We start from the raw sequence: 20245 nt of genomic DNA on the forward strand, positions 1-20245 counted from the left end.
AATAGCTTACCATTCCCTCCAATGGTATTCTTGTAACATTTGGTCCAAAATCTAAATTCAAGCTGAATGTCCTTACAAGATCACTGATTAGTATTTGCTTGCTCTTATTTTGAAATCTATTGAGAGCACTTTCGGTGCACAACTGATGCTTCTTATGAAGGCAAAGATAATTGGAGGAGCTTTTCCCATTATGCTTTATTGCCATTACAAGTAAAACTTGTGACTGTAATGCCTCCTCATTGTGTGTGGTTTTATTACAGTGGGTGTAATACAGCTACAGCGTTGTTGTTGTCTCTGAAGATCATTGTGCAATCACTTCTTAAAATATCATGTGACCATCTGTCTGTCCTTTCAGAGAGAGAGAGACAACATAAAGATCTATTTGTTTAGTGCACACAAATTGTAAAAGTACACACACACACCATAAATATCAGTCTGCCGAGTCTCTCACACACACATGCGCACACACACACACACACATCCTTGTTAACCTCCCTCTGCAGGACCCAACTTAGTTTACCGAGTTCTGGGGTCCACCCTTTCTAGTGGTCCAAGAACTATGAAAAAAATCAGGCAAGTCCCAAAAAAAATCTTGTTACTAAAAATCACTTTCAATAAACACAATTTGAAACTTTTTTTTTCATGTCAGTTTTTCAGTCATATCTGGGGCCTGTTTCTAACATTCCGGCTTTGCGGGGTCCACCTTTACACACATGAGATTTTTAGTCAGTTATGGGGATCGCTTTTAATATTTCAACCTTATGAGGTCTACCTATACACACATTATTTTTTTAGCCAGTTATGGAGCTTGCTGTTAAGATTTAAGACTTGTTAGGTCTGCCTTTATAAAGAGGATCTATCAAGTTCAACCCCAACCCTAATCTAACCCAAACATGCATTTGTGTGGACTTAATCATTTGAGAAAACCTAAAAATTTTGTTAGTGTTATTAATACTTTCATCTGGCTAAATATACTAGATATACATTGAAATGTGCATTCTAAAATACATTCTGAAGTCTTTATTCAGATTCTGGTCCATTTTCCTTGGTCACAGTCTTAATATTCTTCAATTTGTTCAGTCATATTGGTACATTTTAAAATATTTAAATTCTGCATTTTAGCTAACTATAAAGTACACAGGATTTACAAGTAATAATTGTCTTGAGTCAAAATTTTAAATGGACACATTACAAATGTAGCCAATGAATAAAGGAACTTATTTAATCTAACATTTACGAACAGGAGAAGTGGAGCATAAAAAAAATCACAAACAAATAGTGAACAAATGGTGAAACAGGACCAGCCATGTGTTTCTATCTCTGTTAAGGGAAGCTGTTTCACTCATATTTTCTCCTCATGGTGGTTATTCTCTTTTTGACAAAGTACTTAACAGCTCGGTGCTTGTGGTTCTGCAGCAATGCATCTCTCGCAGTCAAGCTTACCAGGAACCTGATTTGTCAATATATACTTCCTTGAATGTTTATTTACTGCAGCACATTCCTCTGGGGTCCAGCTTCTTTTCACAACTTTTCCGTTACCTAAGGGCATAGGAAGAGCACTTTTTAGTTTACAACTTAATTAGAACAAAATTGCATAAAGAATACATTCACTTTATGTACAATTATCCGACAATATAATTCAAATGAGATATTTTATAACGTCAACTATCTTTGTCAACAGTGATGAGCCTACAATAGACATAAGTAAATCAGTTAATATCTGAGATATTAATCCGGTCATTTAAGTTGCTAGGTGGTCTTCAGTGTCAGCTGTTTTGATATTAACAAAATTAAAAATAGATGCACAAAAGGGTAACATTAGAATGCCCCCAGTTTTGGTGGTGGGGGAAAGAGGTCTCTCATTTTCTTGACTACTTTTAAGCAGTTTTGCATTTGACCAGAATGTCACTGCTGGTAGATGAAGCAATTCCTGGACCCTACAGAGGTTGCACAGGCAGTCAAACTCCACCATGGCAGCACATTGGGATGCACCATTTCTCTGACAAAACCATTAAGAACAGATACAAGTTGTTGCAAAATCAGGGAAAATAAAAAATAAAAATCAGAGAAAAACTTTTTTCAGACAGTGTTTTACATGTATGGGGAATTTGCTTTGATAACGTGCTACACATGGACAAACAAAGATGATAAAAGTAAATTTGGAAATATATAGTGTGTAAAAAATTAAATGCAAGCTGTATAAGAATGGTATCTGCCTTGGTGTGACAATGTGTGAATTTGCATATTCACTAATAGGTTAATCTAGAGCAATTTTTCTTTCTCTCTTTTGAGGTAAATGTGTCATGTATACATTACCCCTATTTAAAAATAGATGTAAACAAACATCTCACATATAATCAAGGTTAGCAATGACCTGTAACTCACATGAGAAAGGATGGGTCAATTTTCATTTTATGACAAAATTCAAAAGTTTAGACCTTACATGTCTAAGAAGAAAAGTCAAGTGGTGTTTAATATATCTTGCTTGGGTCATCTAAATCTTAGTAAGCAGCATATGTGAGGATAATTAGATACTGATACAGTAGTAACAATTGGGCAATTTAAAAGCAACTGTGATAAAGTTATATATTGAAAAGGATTACTCTAAACTCACCTCCCTTTTTGGCAGACTTTTCATTACTTGGGTCACTTCTATCACTTCTGGGATCAGCCCATCTGAAATGACGATTTTTAAGTACAGAAAAAAAACACAGTATAGCAATATTCTAAAACAAAAATTAACTGCACCTGTATAAGAATGCTTGGTCAAATTTAATATACTCTTGTTTTGAGCAGATTGATTTGCAGAGGTACAGAGCAGTCCTTTTGGGAATCATTGTCAGTATCATCACTGTCTGAGTAGTCCACTTTGAGAAACTCCTTTGATAATTGATAGCTCTATGGAGGGAATTAAAAGAAATGTGTTGTTAGTTTCTGCAAGATACTCTTATATGCTGTATTAATATAAAGACTAGAATTTCTTTGCTCAAAATAATTAAAATTTCTGTCCAATATCTTAACTGGTAGACGACCGGTGCTGTACACATCCTCTGAAACATGCCAAAACCTTATATCACAGGAAATTTTACATATAAAACATGGAAAAGGCTCCAAAATTTACAACAAAGAAGCCACAAGAAACCATATTTCAGAAATCTGTTATGTGTGTGTGAATGATTGGCTTGGTTGGAATAACCATGACAACCTTAGATCCATACGGAGGGCCCCACAAGTAGCCATCAGAAATCTGTTATGTGTGTGTGAATGATTGGCTTGGTTGGACACCCATGGGCGCATGTTTCAACAATCCATCTATAGGTGTGTGTGCCACTGGTTCGTTTGGGCTCTATGAGGAGAACCACTAAAACCGTGTGATCCAATGGTTGGCTGAATGCTGTTTAAGGTACCTTCTGACTAAAGAACAGCTTTCCAACTAAAAGCTGTAAACTAAGAGAACAAGAAAAGGTCTACAAAGTTTATTTCTTACAACAAAGTCGCACTGAATGTTACCTGTTGGCTGGCATCTTGTTTGATGTTATCATCAGGGTCAGAGTCCTGCCAAGTTCTGGCTGGTTCAGGCAGCGCACCATCAACAGGAGCCTGAGAGCCTGTCACCTGGAATTAAAACCACAAATAACTTACCAACATCATACAGACACCACAAATGACAGACTCAAGACCTGTATAGTTAAATCATGTGAAGTTAGTCCCCGAAACCAAACAAGCTTTTCTAACTAAAGTGTTCCAGTCAGTTCTGGATGTCTAATCAGGTCCTATAACAGCATCTTTATGGATGTAGTGGAGCATCCTTCAGCATGACACTTTAGCCGTTTAGCTGTTGAGGATGTGTGGAACTATAGCTGTAATATAATCAGCCTCCATAATGTCCATAACCAAAATATGATCTAAAAACATGAGACAACCTTCGATCCATACGCAGGGCCCCACAAGTAGCCATCAGAAATCTGTTATTATGTGTGTGTGAATGATTGGCTTGGTTGGAATAACCAAGACAACTTTCGATCCATGCGGAGGGCCCCACAAGTAGCCATCAGAAATCTTTTATGTGTGTGTGAATGATTGGCTTGGTTGGACACCCATGGGCGCATGTTTCAAATATCCATGTATAGGTGTGTGTGCCACTGGTTCGTTTGGGCTCTATGAGGAGAACCACTAAAACCGTGTGATCCAATGGTTGGCTGAATGCTGTTTAAGGTACCTTCTGACTAAAGAACAGCTTTCCAACTAAAAACTGTAAACTAAGAGAACAAGAAAAGGTCTACAAAGTTTATTTCTTACAACAAAGTCTAACTGAATGTTACCTGTTGGCTGGCATCTTGTTTGATGTTATCATCAGGGTCAGAGTCCTGCCAAGTTCTGGCTGGTTCAGGCAGAGCACCGTCAACAGGAGCCTGAGAGCCTGTCACCTGGAATTAAAACCACAAATAACTTACCAACATCATACAGACACCACAAATGACAGACTCAAGACCTGTATAGTTAAATCATGTGAAGTTAGTCCCCAAAACCAAACAAGCTTTTCTAACTAAAGTGTTCCAGTCAGACCTGATGTCTAATCAGGTCCTATAACAGCATCTTTATGGATGTAGTGGAGCATCCTTCAGCATGACACTTTAGCCGTTTAGCTGTTGAGGATGTGTGGAACTATAGCTGTAATATAATCAGCCTCCATAATGTCCATAACCAAAATATGATCTAAAAACATGAGGCAACCTTCGATCCATACGGAGGGCCCCACAAGTAGCCATCAGAAATCTGTTATTGTGTGTGTGTGAATGATTGGCTTGGTTGGAATAACCAAGACAACTTTAGATCCATACGGAGGGCCCCACAAGTAGCCATCAGAAATCTGTTATGTGTGTGTGAATGATTGGCTTGGTTGGACACCCATGGGCGCATGTTTCAACAATCCTTCTATAGGTGTGTGTGCCACTGGTTCGTTTGGGCTCTATGAGGAGAACCACTAAAACCGTGTGATCCAATGGTTGGCTGAATGCTGTTTAAGGTACCTTCTGACTAAAGAACAGCTTTCCAACTAAAAGCTGTAAACTAAGAGAACAAGAAAAGGTCTACAAAGTTTATTTCTTACAACAAAGTCTAACTGAATGTTACCTGTTGGCTGGCATCTTGTTTGATGTTATCATCAGGGTCAGAGTCCTGCCAAGTTCTGGCTGGTTCAGGCAGCGCACCGTCAACAGGAGCCTGAGAGCCTGTCACCTGGAATTAAAACCACAAATAACTTACCAACATCATACAGACACCACAAATGACAGACTCAAGACCTGTATAGTTAAATCATGTGAAGTTAGTCCCCAAAACCAAACAAGCTTTTCTAACTAAAGTGTTCCAGTCAGACCTGATGTCTAATCAGGTCCTATAACAGCATCTTTATGGATGTAGTGGAGCATCCTTCAGCATGACACTTTAGCCGTTTTGCTGTTGAGGACGTGTGGAACTATAGCTGTAATATAATCAGCCTCCATAATGTCCATAACCCAAATATGATCTAAAAACATGAGACAACTTTCGATCCATACGGAGGGCCCCACAAGTAGCCATCAGAAATCTGTTATTGTGTGTGTGTGAATGATTGGCTTGGTTGGAATAACCAAGACAACTTTAGATCCATACGGAGGGCCCCACAAGTAGCCATCAGAAATCTGTTGTGTGTGTGAATGATTGGCTTGGTTGGACACCCATGGGCGCATGTTTTAACAATCCTTCTATAGGTGTGTGTGCCACTGGTTCGTTTGGGCTCTATGAGGAGAATCACTAAAACCGTGTGATCCAATGGTTGGCTGAATGCTGTTTAAGGTACCTTCTGACTAAAGAACAGCTTTCCAACTAAAAGCTGTAAACTAAGAGAACAGGAAAAGGTCTACAAAGTTGATTTCTTACAACAAAGTCTAACTGAATGTTACCTGTTGGCTGGCATCTTGTTTGATGTTATCATCAGGGTCAGAGTCCTGCCAAGTTCTGGCTGGTTCAGGCAGAGCACCGTCAACAGGAGCCTGAGAGCCTGTCACCTGGAATTAAAACCACAAATAACTTACCAACATCATACAGACACCACAAATGACAGACTCAAGACCTGTATAGTTAAATCATGTGAAGTTAGTCCCCAAAACCAAACAAGCTTTTCTAACTAAAGTGTTCCAGTCAGACCTGATGTCTAATCAGGTCCTATAACAGCATCTTTATGGATGTAGTGGAGCATCCTTCAGCATGACACTTTAGTCGTTTTGCTGTTGAGGATGTGTGGAACTATAGCTGTAATATAATCAGCCTCCATAATGTCCATAACCAAAATATGATCTAAAAACATGAGACAACTTTCGATCCATACGGAGAGCCCCACAAGTAGCCATCAGAAATCTGTTATTGTGTGTGTGTGAATGATTGGCTTGGTTGGAATAACCAAGACAACTTTAGATCCATACGGAGGGCCCCACAAGTAGCCATCAGAAATCTGTTATGTGTGTGTGAATGATTGGCTTGGTTGGACACCCATGGGCGCATGTTTCAACAATCCTTCTATAGGTGTGTGTGCCACTGGTTCGTTTGGGCTCTATGAGGAGAACCACTAAAACCATGTGATCCAATGGTTGGCTGAATGCTGTTTAAGGTACCTTCTGACTAAAGAACAGCTTTCCAACTAAAAGCTGTAAACTAAGAGAACAAGAAAAGGTCTACAAAGTTTATTTCTTACAACAAAGTCTAACTGAATGTTACCTGTTGGCTGGCATCTTGTTTGATGTTATCATCAGGGCCAGAGTCCTGCCAAGTTCTGGCTGGTTCAGGCAGCGCACCGTCAACAGGAGCCTGAGAGCCTGTCACCTGGAATCAAAACCACAAATAACTTACCAACATCATACTGAGAGTAATCCAAATAAAAGAGACAAAAATCTTCCTTTTTTTAATAACAAATTAATATTCCAACTTGCATACTTGATCTTACTGACTTACTTTTTCACGCCATGGCCATTTAGAATCACCATAGTTGTAATTGATTTCAGTTCCCATTTCTATGTTTTTGATGGCAAAAAGGCACAAATGGGGCTCGTCATTTACTATTTTTTTCATGGTGCAGTTTGGAGACTTGTGGTTGTCATTCACTAATCTTCCAAGAGAGCCATCCTCTGTTGATGCATCAATACTAGGAAAGAAAAAACAGAAATCAAACATTTTGTATCATATAACTAGTTTTTTAGTAAAATAAAAGTTGGCTTACAGAAATAAAAACTTGCAACATTTCAAAAGAAAAGTTGAGAGGGAAACAATGTCTTTTTGAACGTCATAGCACTAAATAAAAAAAATTGTTAATGCCACAATCCTGATGTGTTATTGAAATATTGCTTCTGAGTGACTCACTAATTTAGGGTATTTTATTCCAGTCTCTTTCTAGAGTTCATAATTATTGTATAGAAAATATTTGGATATACATACCACCAGTAATGATTCTGCCATTCAAAGTCAAAGAGAAATGTACTCTCCTTTTCAGAGTACTTGCTTGTTTGGCATTTTTCTACTGACAGAAGTTGACACCTGTATTATAAGATGAACTCTCCTTGTTCAAAGTGCTGGGTAGCAAACACGCCTCTTCCTGCAAGGACATTTTATATAAAACCATTGGTTATGAGAAAATATTTCTTTAAGATACACCTTTAACCAAATAATTGTGGTGTTATCTTACAATTTTAATACTAAGTTCTCGCTTAGAAACAGAAATACAACAACCAATCTGAATTTGATTGTTTTTTGTGTTGTTTTATAAAATAAATAAATATATACTTAATGGATAAATGGTCTAAAAAGGAGTTTATTACCTTTTTGATCATCAATAAATCTTTCCACTAGTCCAGGTTTGTCCTTTGAGGATTAAATGTAAAAGGCTGCTTCATCAGCAGGCTTTTTTCTTGCTTTCCTTTTGGACATTTCTGGCTCTAAAAAATAATTCAAAACATGGCAGAGAGAACTTTAACAAGCACTCTATATTAATTTTAAAAGATTTGTAATCATCCACTGTATAAAGACTGAAGGAATAAGCCTGGCCTGAGAACTAACAGAACAAGAGTGATTAAAGAAAGAATATTTTTCAGAAAATACTGATATATTAATGAAAATGTTTGTCGGTTTGAAGCTGAGCTTTGTTACTTTTAACTAGTCACAGTTCCAACCAGGTGCTGCATCCAAAGAAAAGTTATTTCAATAGTTTTACCAGTATAACTCGTTATACTTTTCAGGAGCTACCAACTCGTTTTTATTATGTTTGTGTTTGAAAAGTGAACGTAGCATCCTGATTAGCGGTAGCTAATTAGCCAATAAGCTAGTTTCCGGATAGTTTTATTTGCGTCAGAATGCTTGTGTTATTTAAAGAAAGCATTCTTACATGATAGAAAACCACCGAGAAATACAGAAGACATGCAGATATATCATAACACTGAGCACACACGTGTTTGACGAGTTTTGAAGTGGTTTCGGCAATTACGGCCAGAGTCCGGTTCTGGGCTTAGCAATTATGAAACATTAGCACATCGAAATCATCCTGAATATAACACGGATCAATTATACATTCTGTCGTTCTCTTTTACACCATTGTTTTTAAAACCACTGCAAGCTAAGATGAATAAGTTAAAAAGCCGGACTGTCTGAGGGGAAAACGTTACGCCATCCGAGTGACAATATACCGAATCCGAAGCCATAATCATTGCATATAAACCCCTCGGGGTCTGGACAAAAAGCATTTCTACATCAGTTTCTTGTACTTAGTATTTACATGCAGTTGATTTACTCACCGTGTATGTTGTGTTTCGTTATGAGCAGCGTGTCTTCGTCGCGGAGCAGTCTCAGTCTGGCGGCGTCACACGTGGCGAAGTGACGTTAAGCTGGTGGTTTTAGCCGCATGAAGCTAACACATGCAATACCTGCTGATTTAACTAATATGTAAACTGATGGTAAAGAATAAATTACTATTTATTTATACCTTTATTTTTATGTTTAGAACATGAAAAATGCACGAGATGCTGATTTAACTAATATGTAAACTGATGGTAAAGAATAAATTACTATTTATTTATACCTTTATTTTTATGTTTAGAACATGAAAAATGCACGAGACAGTTTTTAAAATAAGCCTAATAGAATGAGCGTATTTTTATAAAGCAAGTGTAATGAATATTAAATAACGTAGATAAATTGCAATTGTAATGCAGGAATTTTATGTTTACAGTATTATTTTAGCTGCTATGGTTACTAAAATAATAATTACCTGGTTTAAATCTACAGGAAATAGCATTTTATTTTCTTAATCAACACTCGGATCACGAGGTGCCCTGATTGGTTGAATCACACACACTTCCGGTAGTGTGTATACTTGCAATACCACTTGCCATGGTCGGGGGGCCGCTACTGAGCACACACACTTCACACACACAATTCTCAACATTGCGACCATGAGGGGTAAGTGAAAAAAATTCGTGAGGCATGTTGTTAGAGCATTTCAAGCTGTTTTAGAGTGGTTTCCCGAGTGGGGTCCATGATTTTGGACCCCACAACGACACAGGGCCCCACTTTGTTGGTGGGCTCCCTGTCTTCGGACCCCCCATACTAATAAAAACAAGTACACACACACACACACACACACACAGTATGAAAGTCTGTCCCACCGATGATGCTCCTCGCTGTACAAGCTCGCACAAAAAAATGTCAACAAGTGAAAGCCGCTGCAATCACTCATGTCAAGTTGACACTGTCACTGTCAGTGTTTTGATTGCAGAAACCCAAATAAAACAAAATCAGTTACGTACCAAGCTACTTGGCCATACTGCCGTGGATAAGACTTTCACTTCTCTGATGTCATCACTATAAATGCGGTCTTGGAGCGCACAGAAAACATTAGAAAAGCTCCGCTTACTATTGAAATAAAAACAGCACATTCCACCACAGCCGCTATACGCCATCGTGATTCAGCCCCTGTCGACTTCTTGCAGCATGCCTCCAACACACGTGAATGTATTGTGTATTGGGGACATTCTTCACGGAACTCTACGGTAGCTTGGTAGCATTCAAAATGAGCCTCGTTTGTCAACTAGAGGGCTTAATAATTTAGACTGTTGCTCAGGTTCTGGATTGAAAATTTTGCGTGGCTCCTTTTGACAGCACTTGTTTGACATCATATATATGTCATGTTGACACAACATCTGTCTCCTCCCCCGTCTTCCTGCAGTCACTAAAGCGAAAAGCTTGTGGCAGAGCCACAGCACGCCTACTTCTTCAGTTTGTTCTATAAATTTGGCCATCGTTATGACTCCGGGGGTGGTTTTGTTTTGTCGGTGAGAGTGACCTGCCGCGTGGAAAAAAACTTATGATATGTGCCTTTTTGACGCCAAATTATGGCACGCAAGCAGGTACGACTCACATGCAAACGAAGAGAAAATCGACAATAACAAACGCCTAAAAAAAAAGTGCTTTGCTTTTTTTCCTCAGCATGCGTGTTTGATCAATCGAGAATGCCTGTGGTCTCTCGCAGGGCAACACAAAACATTTGCTTTTTCTTTTCAGCCAAAATGAGTGACAGGCAGCAGGTTTGCACACGGTACGATCGAGGCAACACGGTGCGCTTACCCCCACATGCATGCAAAGTGTTCCCCCGCTCGACAGGTAGACGCGGGCCGGCGCCACCCGCTTGCCCCTCACGGCCGCTCACTGCTTTATGTGCGTGCAGCTTGTTCATCAGGTCTCATCCTTTAATCTGCCCACCATAAGCTATTGCAAGTGGAGGTGGAGGGCCGAGGGCTGAGCCTATCCAAGTGCCTGCCTGACTATCGGCGCAGGTCCCGGCGGGGTTAACCTGGATCAATACCGCACACACGCATACTCGACATGACGTAAAACCTCAAACGTCCTCTTCTCTGTACCGTGTGTGTGTGTGTAGCGATACGTGCAAAAGCCTAGCAGAATTCACACTCACATTGACATTACGTGCAATTTAGAGTCTTTTTTTAGTCTTTTTCTCTTTATACTTTAATATGCGCGACTACACTAAACATTAATAATTAAAATATTGCCTGTACAATGAGTTTTATAATGGCGACAGTGCGGCCTGTCTCATTCTGACGACAAACAGTCAACTAGTAATTAAAGAACATTATCAAATCGTGATTTATTTATTTAAAAGATATGTCTTAGGGTTTTTAATCGCATGATTGCTGCAACAGAACATTGTTTTGCAAATGACAGATGACGATAAAGGCCGGCACGCTTTTTAATTCAGGACCACCTTGACGTTGATTGATGGTTGTGAATGGGCAAAAAGGTACCAGCTCGTAGCATTTAGGGATCAATACACAGCGTGTTGTTTGTTCGGCGTGGAGTGTACCAACATTAGTTGGCGTCACGTGTAGGGGGGAGTGTTAGCATGCGTTACATATGAGAATACTCGCGGGAATATGAACTGGATTGACGAGTGTCTGGCCAGAAAGTACAATGCGGAAACCTGAAACACCCAACATTGAGAATGCAGCTACAACCAAAAAAAAATGCCTTGACTGGCAGGTTGTTGCCAGACTTGCCCCAAGTCAGCTAGAAGAGGATCCAACCCCTGGCTCTTGGCTTTTTACACCAAGTAGCACCTAAAAATAAACTTAGCTATTTACAAGTACCACCATATTGTCCAGTATTACAACATGGGCTGAGGGTTATAGATATAAGCTTGAACTGATGTTAAAAATAGTAGCATAGCGGGCCTAAGCGTTCTTAAAATAAATGAGATAAATGTACCACTAGAGGGAGCATCCTTTTGGAGTCACCGGCATAACGAATACAGAAAATACAATACAACTGCGGTTATGGTGTATAAAAAGTCCGGCAGCCTGTGAGGATTAAAAATCGAAACAATATCAGAGATTCATTCATGACATGGTCAAATATATTATGCGCAACCTTTGGTGTCTTAAAAAACATAACACAACTCAAAAACAAAACAAACAAAAAAAATACCTTGGGCCGTGTTGTGTCACGTGACGCAAGTGGCTCAAGTGGCATTATCTCTGGCAGACTTTAATCCGTTGGCTAAAATGGCTCCAAATCCTTCGCTTATAAATGAGGCGGGGGTTTAAGTAGGAAGCAAACTAGAAATTGCTTAGGAGTGCGACAGGTGTGAATCACGCTAAACTGTTTTTTTTTTTTTAACTGAGCAGGTGAGTGTAATGTTTTTGCCATATGTTGCAGGTACTGTGCAGGCAAAGTGCTGCTTGGTAAACAAACAAAAAAGCGTTTCGGCACATTTACATGCACTTGCGCACTTGCGTCAGAAATAAATAGATATGCATCACAGTAACACAACTAATTAATTTCTAGCCTTGCCTGGGATTTAAAAACTCCAACTCACAACAACAAATAAATCTGCAAACATTTACAGACTGTTTTGCTTTCATAATCATTCTCAGGTGAATTTAACTCCGTTGAAATAAATGATTTTCATAGTCTAATAACTAATGACTGAAAATTGTGCACAAAAGTAAGAGAACTTTTAAATTTAGATCATTTTTTTTTTTTTTTTATCCGGGGTGAAGAACTTTCTAGCAGTGAAAAGGCATTCTCTGTGCGGGAATATGCTCAAAACTGTTTTTTTAAAAATCCCACATCAACGGGAAATCTGATTTGCATTAAAAACATAAAAAAGGACAGAAACATTTTGCTTGTAACATTCTGTGTATCAGGTATTCCCCATGACGTAATTAGTGACTTTCTAGGTTGAGACTCGAGAGGTGAAGGGCAAAAAGAAAGGTTAGGAAATCCCTCACTTGACTCACACATCGGCAGCTATTAAACAACACGCAAACGTGTGAGTTTCCCTTCTATCTTTCATCCGATTTGCTGCAGCATCAAAACAACCGCCTCCAGTCACTTCTAACACACTTCTTGCCCAAAAGAGAAAACAAATCACCAGCAATTATCCGACTGAGATGAACTACTGACTCCCGCTCAGGGAATGGCGTCAGAGACACGAGGACGTTCTATCGAGGACACACACACATACACACACTGTGTAATGCTGTTGAGGAATGCCAAAAAGGAGTAAGCTGCTAAGAATAAAACGCCTGTCTCCGTTACACGATGCGATAGGGGCGGCTCACATTCAGCTTACAGTACATAGCATACAGTCGTACACTATTTACACCCACTCATGCACAGCTGGCCTCATTCAGCGCTGCCACACTGTGCCAGGAAGCGGCGACATTGTTGGAAGGCAGCTGGAGGGGGGGGTTGGGGGGTCAGCGGTGTGCACGGTATTATCTACCTCAATCCTGAGAGCTTTGATGGAGAAACAATTATGAGCACAACTTCTTGTAAGACATCCAAAGTAGCAGGTAGACATTTTTTTTTTTATATATTAATACGTCTGTTTCAATGCTTTCTCCTACAAACTACGACAACTGGCGGCGGGCCCTAGGTTGTTTAAATCTGTCGAAAGTCAACTCACGCGACCAGTTACAATGTCAACAAAACACTGGTTCCGGTTCATACTGGAAGTCAGGCCTATATTTCACGTAAGGGCTCAATCGAGCGTAGCAATAACGTGGATCCGCTGACACAAAACGTGCACATGTGAGGAAGAAGGGAGGGAGGGGGAGGAGGCAAATGCTGCAGTGGAAAGTAGGGTGTGACGTTCCCTTGAGAAGGCAGGGAGGTGAACGGTAGCACCGCCATCAATGAAAATACCAGTTCAAATTGTGCGACCGCAAGGATGTATGCATGACTGCTTCGCCATCAAATATTTACTGACCCGCTGGACGTGCATGTTTTTTTCGGTGCAAGCGCTTCACCTACATTTCAGGGCAGTGTCTCGGGAAATATAGGCAACGCACGACATACACATGAATCAAGTGACCCGTTACCTAGCAACGTCCACTGCGCTGTGACACCATTGTAGGGTTTATAAAAAAATAAAAAATAAAAAAACAGAAGCGTGATAGTGATCCATCTCATGGGAATCTCTCAGCACAGGTGATTTAGAGAAATAAAAAAATAATGTATTCTACACCCTCAGGGATATCTCCGTAGAGTGCCACAACACGACAGGTTTCTACAAATGTTTGCGTTCACTCTATGCTCGCGACCTTGAGCGTCAAAGTCACCTGTACTTTGGTATCGTTCTAAACGCAGAAAAGCTTATTTGCTCACTTCTGCGGTTCTCGGTTAGAAGCCTGGACCAAAGACAAATAAATACACTTACAAACGCTAACAACATTAAAGAAAGCATTGTTTGCTGTATAAAAATAATGTGAAATCATATTTCTTTTAAATAATAAAATAAAATAAAAACAAAACAAAATTAGGATTACGTCTACTTTCTGGCATCTGTCTCCACAATCCGACAATCAATCACATAGAGCAGATTCAAAGAACAGGCCCCATATATGAGGTCATTCTTGCCAAATATCAAATGGCACTCGAGCAGGAAGAAAAGGAAGCAACAGCGGCCAAGGCCGAGTCTTGAATAACCTGTTCGCGTGGTGTTGGGATACATGGATGGATATTTGATCTTTTTTAATGGCTAAACACGCAAAGGCAATTAAGAGCCGATTTCACCATGTCAGAAACAAGCTCCAGAGGAAAATTACACCTCTTGCAATTTCTAAAGGCATGGAAGAGTTTTATTGATGCACAACCGGCTTATACTTAAGCCGTTTTTCTGTACGGGCAGGTATGATCTCATCTCATTGCCTGATGTAAAGCTGACAGTCATGTTTGAATTCCCGCAATTATTTATTTATTTATTTATTTCAATACAAAGCCATTATAACAAAGGTCTTGCTTGGTAGCTATTTTGATCTGTCAGGTCTGGGAAAAAAGAGGTTCCATCCGCTAATGAGGGATCTATCCATCCATCTTATCAATCAATCTGCATCTAATTATTCATCCAACTCTCCACAGGCATCCAAACTAGGGGGAGCAATGCTGCCCTCTATCAGTGGTTCTCCTCGTGTATGAGCAGACGGGGAAACGGACACGCACCCACACAAGTATTCCCGTCTCTGGCTCTGACACTGCCTCTTTCGGAAGTCCCTCTGTGTGTCCTCCTCTACTCGCTGGGATAGCGGAGAAGGCACAATGGCGGGCTTGTGGAGGGTTCGTTTCAGCTTCCAGCCAGGCAAAACTGCTGGTCCCGTTCCCGCAACGGGAGCGCATACATATGGGAAAGAATAAAACGATGGCTCCGCGCGGAGGTTATGGATAAGAAAGGTCACAAAAGGGCTCGGGCGGTGACACACAATCGGACTCAGCACTTTTTCCCTTTGCTGCACTTGGAGAACTGAAATGAGCGCTGGTATTTTTACTTGTTGGCATATGTAGTATTCGCTGTCAAATAAAATCAGCACTCTGACCGCTCTACAGCCAGCGCTCCCAACACAAGCTGGACCTGCATCTCAAACCAGTCAGCACTCTCTGCTCCGCTGAGAAATGACAAAGGTCTTAAGATGACATCCATCCATGCTTTTACTGCTTATTATGTTCTCGGTCATAGTGGAAGCTGGAATTTAGCTCCCGCTGACTGAGCGACGGCATACACTGATTTCATTTGAAAATGAGAAACCCTGCCATTTGGATGTTCACACTAGAAAATAAACTAAATAAGAGGAAGTCACCTTCTAAACTTTATGTACAATACATTTTGATTCACACGTTTTTATCTAGCTCAAGGAGGCGGCCCTTTTGCCACTTTCTGTTGAGTGAAAATGACATCACAGTTGCTCAAGGTTACAACCAATCACGTCTAACCTGTTGTCTGAGTTTGACATTCGTGAGCCAAGCTGTGAACGGGAGTCATCTCAGCCCTGAGCAACTGTGATGTCATTTTCAGGCAAAAACAAGGAGGCAAAATGGCCGCCCACGGAGATGATTAAAAGTGGGTGAACTTTGCTGCTTAATTCATATTCCACAGATTTTTTTTTTAGTCTAGTTCAGTTCCGTTCGACCGCCTCACTGGGTTGTGTGGCCGGCCAAATCCAGCCTGGACACATGCTACTTTCAACCATCTCATTTCACCTGTTCGGAAGCCATCAGTGCACGGTTACACTATGAGGTGTTGATACAGGACGATGGCAGGAGTATCACCACTCGCCGTAAGCCTCAGCTGCCCACCCACCCCGTGGAGACCACACCCTTGGGTGCCCTGTGCGAGCGCTGAAAATTTACAACCCATTGCATGACTTCAAATGGAATTCACCTGTTGTCCTTACGCAGAGTGTGAACAGATCAGATGCACACATGCGACGTACAAGCAAAGTTTTCTCTTCTTTAAAAAAAAACTGGTGCATTGCTCTTTTCTCTTTCTTTTCCACATAAAATTTCCCATTACAACTCTGTGAGATCATTCTCTTCTCTTTTTGGTCAATGGCAGGCTCAAGAATGTAAATAGTTGGGGGGACGGGTGAAAAAGTGAAACCAAGAAACATGAAGCAAAATTACCCGCTTGAAAAAGGTTAATAATTGTCTGAGTAGCTTTACCAGCCTACGGCACACCAGCAAATACCCAAGAGCACTTTAAGGCAACATCTTGAGCAAATAAGACTCTTTTGCAAAAACACGATGATATACAAACTACAAATATGCAACACTAAAGGTGTGCTCAATAAGCAATCGGGTTCATCTGTTTACATCTTAAACCTGAGCTGGTTCTTTTGTCATTGAATGGGCTCAATTTCTGCTAATTTTCTCGCCGCAGTCGAAAGATGCCAAGTTCTGTAATGTACCCAACCAAGAATCTAATCTGAATCTACTGCGGGTGAACTCCTCTCGCAAAATTGTACAGTTTGCCAATCAGTTTCCCTGTGGCTGAAAGGCAACAGGTTGGAGTCAAATGAAAACATGCTGAGGGAGCCACGGTGTGTGGAAGCACCGGGCTGGTAAAAGAAGGATTCCAGGAGTTCTAACAGTGATTCCTACCGGTCTCAGAGCTGCGCAATTTGCAATCTTCTCACATCTCCCCCGAGTTATATGCTCGAACGCGCTACATCGAGTCCGCTAAACGCCAAAAGAAACACTACAGCGCTTTTGTGAATAAATGATGACTGAACAAATGAGGATGTTAGCGTGAGCACACACATTGCGTTTAATTAATAAAGGCCAAATAGAAAAATACATTTTTAAAAAAAATTTTTTAGCTCAGGTGATAAGAGACACTGAGTCACGGGGAGATCAGCAGGCCCGAGAGCTTTGTGATCAAGAGGGGACTTTAAATGGATTCGGAACGGATTGACTAATAGCTATCACCTTTCGCTATTTTGACTCACAGGCTGACCTGATGTGGTGCAATGCAGCTGTTTACATCTTCTTTTAGAATTATCTGCAAAACAGCAAATTGGACTTGTAATGGATTCAACTTCACTCAAATGTGCAGAGGGACAAATAAACATGTAGAATATTCACAAACGCAAGAAACAGGATAATGTCACACTTGCACAAATTCTTTCAGTCACTACATTTAATACTCAAGCGACGCTGCATATCATTTAATTAAATAAATAAGATATGGACAACCCTCATGGAAACTCAGTTGATTGTATACAGAGGATAAGCTACAATCAACTAACATAGTTATAAATAAGTACAGATTTATCAAGTTAATTTCCTGCTCAAATTTAATAGCCGTCGTCTAATTGAGTTTTGACCATACGGCTTGGGAAGAAAAACTAAATAAAAAATAGTGCCTGCTAAATTGAATTACTCTCCTTCATGTTAAATGACAGGGTTAGAATAAAAAACATTTCAATGTGAAATGAAACAAACTTTGTAAACAATATACGGCATGTTAAAAAAAAAAAAAAAAGGAACAAGACATTGAGTCCTGCAAATTAAAACAAATATATACTTTATATTCCTTGTGCTGGATATCAATATATTATCATTGAGAATGAAGAATTATAATACCAAGAGTTAACAAAATTCCGTGTTTCTATTAATGAACTAATTGTATAATGACAAAAATGCAACAGGTATTAGAGCCTAAAATTTAATTAAGTTTACTTGCCAAAACTTTGTAGTCTTTGTCTTAATTTTTTCCAGCATTTTATATGCAACTAAAACAACAACCAAACACATGTGATGCAAATATATGAACCACAACTTAGTCACAACCACAACTAGTCCTTAATAGAAAAACAACTAGCAAACTGCCATTAAATAGAGAAAAACATGTATTATATTGAACATATAAAGAAAGATCAAAATATTAATCCAATTATTCAAATAAATAGAAATGGGCAACAATACACTAAATCAACAAATCCACACAAAACAGGAAAACAATGCCTGAGAACAACGCAGACACTCGTCATTACTCTTATCAAATTTAATTATATAAACAAACATTTCAACTGAAAAAAAAACCTACAAAACAACATAACAGGAAATGTGTACAGAATTATTTATTAAATTATACTAATGAATACTGTTTAAAACATTTGATTATATTCTGAGTTTAGTAAGAAGATTGCACAATGGGGATGAATACAATAAAAGAATTAAATTAACATAAACATGCATTGTAATCTAATTATTACGGCCATTGTGACGCCTTATTTGGACGTTCCGTAACTATTTCTACGCTAGGGCACAGAAATCTTGAATAGTTGCATTCAGCGCAAGTGAAACTAAAGAAGTCACGACGTAGAAAAGACGTAACCTGCCGCTCATGTGATTTCGCCTATGCATGTTGCACCGCCGCTGAATTGGCAAGCGCTGCCGAACACGCGGAATGGGGGGAGTATGTACATTCCCACATGTGTGGGCGAGGCGATCCACCCACACTCTCACACGCACACACGCTGTCTTTTTTTTTTTCCCCTTCCAGCTAAGCACACATGTATGCACTTTTTTTTTTTTTTTTTTGCCCCGCGTGATCCCGCCCCACGCAGGAAAAAAGGCCATCGTGGCAGCCATTATGAGGCTCGGCCATCATGGCCTACGTGCACGTTGACTGTGAAGGGGAGTGGCGCACCCATTGTGCGCCATGTTGGTGAGCTCCACGAATGCGCCGTTGCACACCAAATGGTGTTTTGAAAAAAATCCAACTTTAAAACGTTTACGACGTTGGTTTAATTGCTCGGGGTACACGTAACCCTTCCCCCCAAAAACGCGTGGGTTGTGAACACAGGAGAGCGTGCACGGAAGAAGAGTGGGGGGTTGGGTTGGAGGGGCGCTGGAAGCGTATAGTGGTGGAGTCACGTGTTCCTCCACAAGGGGCTTGAATATTTACCTTTTTGTCACGCAATGTGGCTTCTCCATTTAGACGAGGGGGCGGTTGCGCAATCTATGGGACCCGCGGAAGCGTATAGATTGCGCAAAAAGGGAAAAAGTGCGCTGTTGCGGCGAGAGAGAGATGAAACGGCGTGGCGGTGCAAACCAAAAAAAATAGAAAGACACAAAGCGTCATTGACGCAGGGAGTTGCCTTTCGTTTTCCACGTATACGCGTACGTTTATGTGAAGAAGCTGATTGGTATGCTACTCGTTGTGCATTGCGGTGATACAGCAACACGATGGGGGTTGGTATGGCGGCTGGGGGGGTCCTCAATGTAGTCATGATCCAATTCAGGTGCACTGATAATTAGGCCAGACTTATGTAATATATGTATATTTGCTCATTTTGCCACAACAACAAACTACACGTATTTCCACCAACACTGAAATGTGTGTGCGTGGAGCGAAACGTGCTTAACAACATTAAACAGCACAAACCTGTAGGTTGAAGAGAAGTAACAAGGGAATTCAGACCTCGACCTATAGTTTTCTGTCGGGATTTACAGTAAAAAAAATGCAAACACTTTCCCCCAAACCTATTGTTTTTAGTATTTCTTCTATTCGTCATTTTTAGAACAAAGCAAATCATAAAATTTCAGTAAAAACTGATTGAATGGAGCTAATTTTTGGGGGAGGCAGTAAAAATTAATTGAGACTGTGTAGATGATCTCGATGATCATTTGTCGGACATTTTCCAGAGGACCTTTTTAATTTCTCATTGAGAACCACTGAACAGTTTGTAGGAGTGTGTGTGCGTGTGTGTGCACGCGTGTGACACGAAAAAGGCCTTTCTAAGCTCCTTCCTTGGGAACAGTAGCGCAGAAGTGGACCACTTTAACTTTTCATTGGGAAGCTGTGTGTGTCTGTGTGTGTGTGGGTGCGTGTGTGTGTGTGTCTGTGTGTGTGTGTTACACACTGAAA

At 40.2% G+C, this 20245-nt stretch overlaps 2 protein-coding genes across 11 annotated transcripts in view; both read right to left on the reverse strand.

Moving 5' to 3' along the window:
- The window catches only part of igf2bp2a (insulin-like growth factor 2 mRNA binding protein 2a), a 41625-nt gene that overhangs the window by 17052 nt on the left and 4328 nt on the right, over positions 1-20245 (reverse strand). The window lies entirely within an intron of this gene.
- On the reverse strand, positions 1006-20227 carry LOC125973347 (uncharacterized). Of its 6 annotated transcripts, XM_068651563.1 has the most exons (11): positions 8817-20227; positions 7848-7964; positions 7468-7624; positions 6988-7177; positions 6754-6858; positions 5943-6047; positions 5134-5238; positions 4323-4427; positions 3511-3615; positions 2615-2898; positions 1006-1539 (listed from the first exon to the last, which is right to left on the reverse strand). In XM_068651563.1, the coding sequence occupies exons 4-10, from the start codon at positions 7102-7104 to the stop codon at positions 2773-2775; spliced, it is 768 nt and encodes a 255-aa protein (XP_068507664.1). In that variant the 5' UTR covers positions 7105-7177; positions 7468-7624; positions 7848-7964; positions 8817-20227; the 3' UTR covers positions 1006-1539; positions 2615-2772. The 6 variants fall into 6 exon arrangements, with proteins under 6 accessions (XP_068507664.1, XP_068507666.1, XP_068507663.1 ...); XM_068651565.1 differs by lacking the exon at positions 7468-7624; XM_068651562.1 differs by having other exon boundaries at positions 7848-20227.

Source organism: Syngnathus scovelli, chromosome 8, assembly GCF_024217435.2.
Source record: "Syngnathus scovelli strain Florida chromosome 8, RoL_Ssco_1.2, whole genome shotgun sequence".
Taxonomy (NCBI): domain Eukaryota; kingdom Metazoa; phylum Chordata; class Actinopteri; order Syngnathiformes; family Syngnathidae; genus Syngnathus; species Syngnathus scovelli.

What these genes read in the sequence shown, in the direction of transcription:
- LOC125973347 (XM_068651561.1), bottom strand. Translation starts at nt 7,206, where the DNA reads ATGTTTGATTTCTGTTTTTTCTTTCCTAGTATTGATGCATCAACAGAG. An exon ending in AACAAGATGCCAGCCAACAG is followed by an intron (nt 3,616 to 4,322) that starts GTAACATTCAGT and finishes TTTTAATTCCAG; the next exon opens with GTGACAGGCTCTCAGGCTCC. An exon ending in AACAAGATGCCAGCCAACAG is followed by an intron (nt 2,899 to 3,510) that starts GTAACATTCAGT and finishes TTCCCTCCATAG; the next exon opens with AGCTATCAATTATCAAAGGA.